At 67.0% G+C, this 609-nt stretch overlaps 1 protein-coding gene across 1 annotated transcript in view; it reads left to right on the top strand.

Moving 5' to 3' along the window:
• The window catches only part of MN1 (meningioma (disrupted in balanced translocation) 1), a 40,405-nt gene that overhangs the window by 450 nt on the left and 39,346 nt on the right, over nt 1–609 (top strand). The window contains exon 2 of the mRNA XM_006762122.1: nt 2–604. Coding sequence (XP_006762185.1) covers nt 2–604 — 603 coding nt within the window. The remainder of the gene's footprint in view (nt 1; nt 605–609) is intronic.

Raw genomic sequence — 609 nt, 5'->3', positions numbered from 1 at the left:
GGCGCCGGCGCTGGCCTGGGCAGCCAGCCGCCCTTCGCCGAGGGTTATGATCATCTGGCGGAGAGCCAGGGGCCTGAGAGCTTCGGCCCGCAGCGACCCGGCAACCTCCCGGACTTTCACAGTTCCGGCGCCTCGGGCCACGCCGTACCGGCCCCGTGCTTGCCGCTGGACCAGAGCCCTAACCGAGCCGCCTCCTTCCACGGCCTCCCCGCCTCCAGCGGCTCAGATTCCCACAGTCTGGAGAACCGGAGGGTGGCGAACCAAGGAGCCGTCGACTCGCTGGAATACAATTACCCGGGCGAGGCGCCCTCGGGACATTTCGACATGTTTTCGCCCTCCGATTCCGAGGGGCAGTTGCCTCATTATGCGGCGGGTCGCCAGGTTCCCGGGGGCTCTTTCCCGGGTGCCTCGGCTATGCCCAGAGCGACAGGCATGGTGGGCTTGTCCAAAATGCACGCCCAGCAGCAGCAGCAGCAGCAGCAACAGCAGCAGCAGCAACAGCAGCAGCAGCACGGCGTTTTCTTCGAGAGGTTCGGCGGGGCCCGCAAGATGCCGGTGGGTTTGGAGCCGGGAGTAGGCTCCAGGCACCCCTTAATGCAGCCTCCCCAG

The sequence above is a fragment of the Myotis davidii genome, unplaced genomic scaffold, assembly GCF_000327345.1.
Source record: "Myotis davidii unplaced genomic scaffold, ASM32734v1 scaffold478, whole genome shotgun sequence".
Classification (NCBI taxonomy): Eukaryota; Metazoa; Chordata; class Mammalia; order Chiroptera; family Vespertilionidae; genus Myotis; species Myotis davidii.
This window is presented reverse-complemented; position numbering and strand designations above follow the sequence as displayed.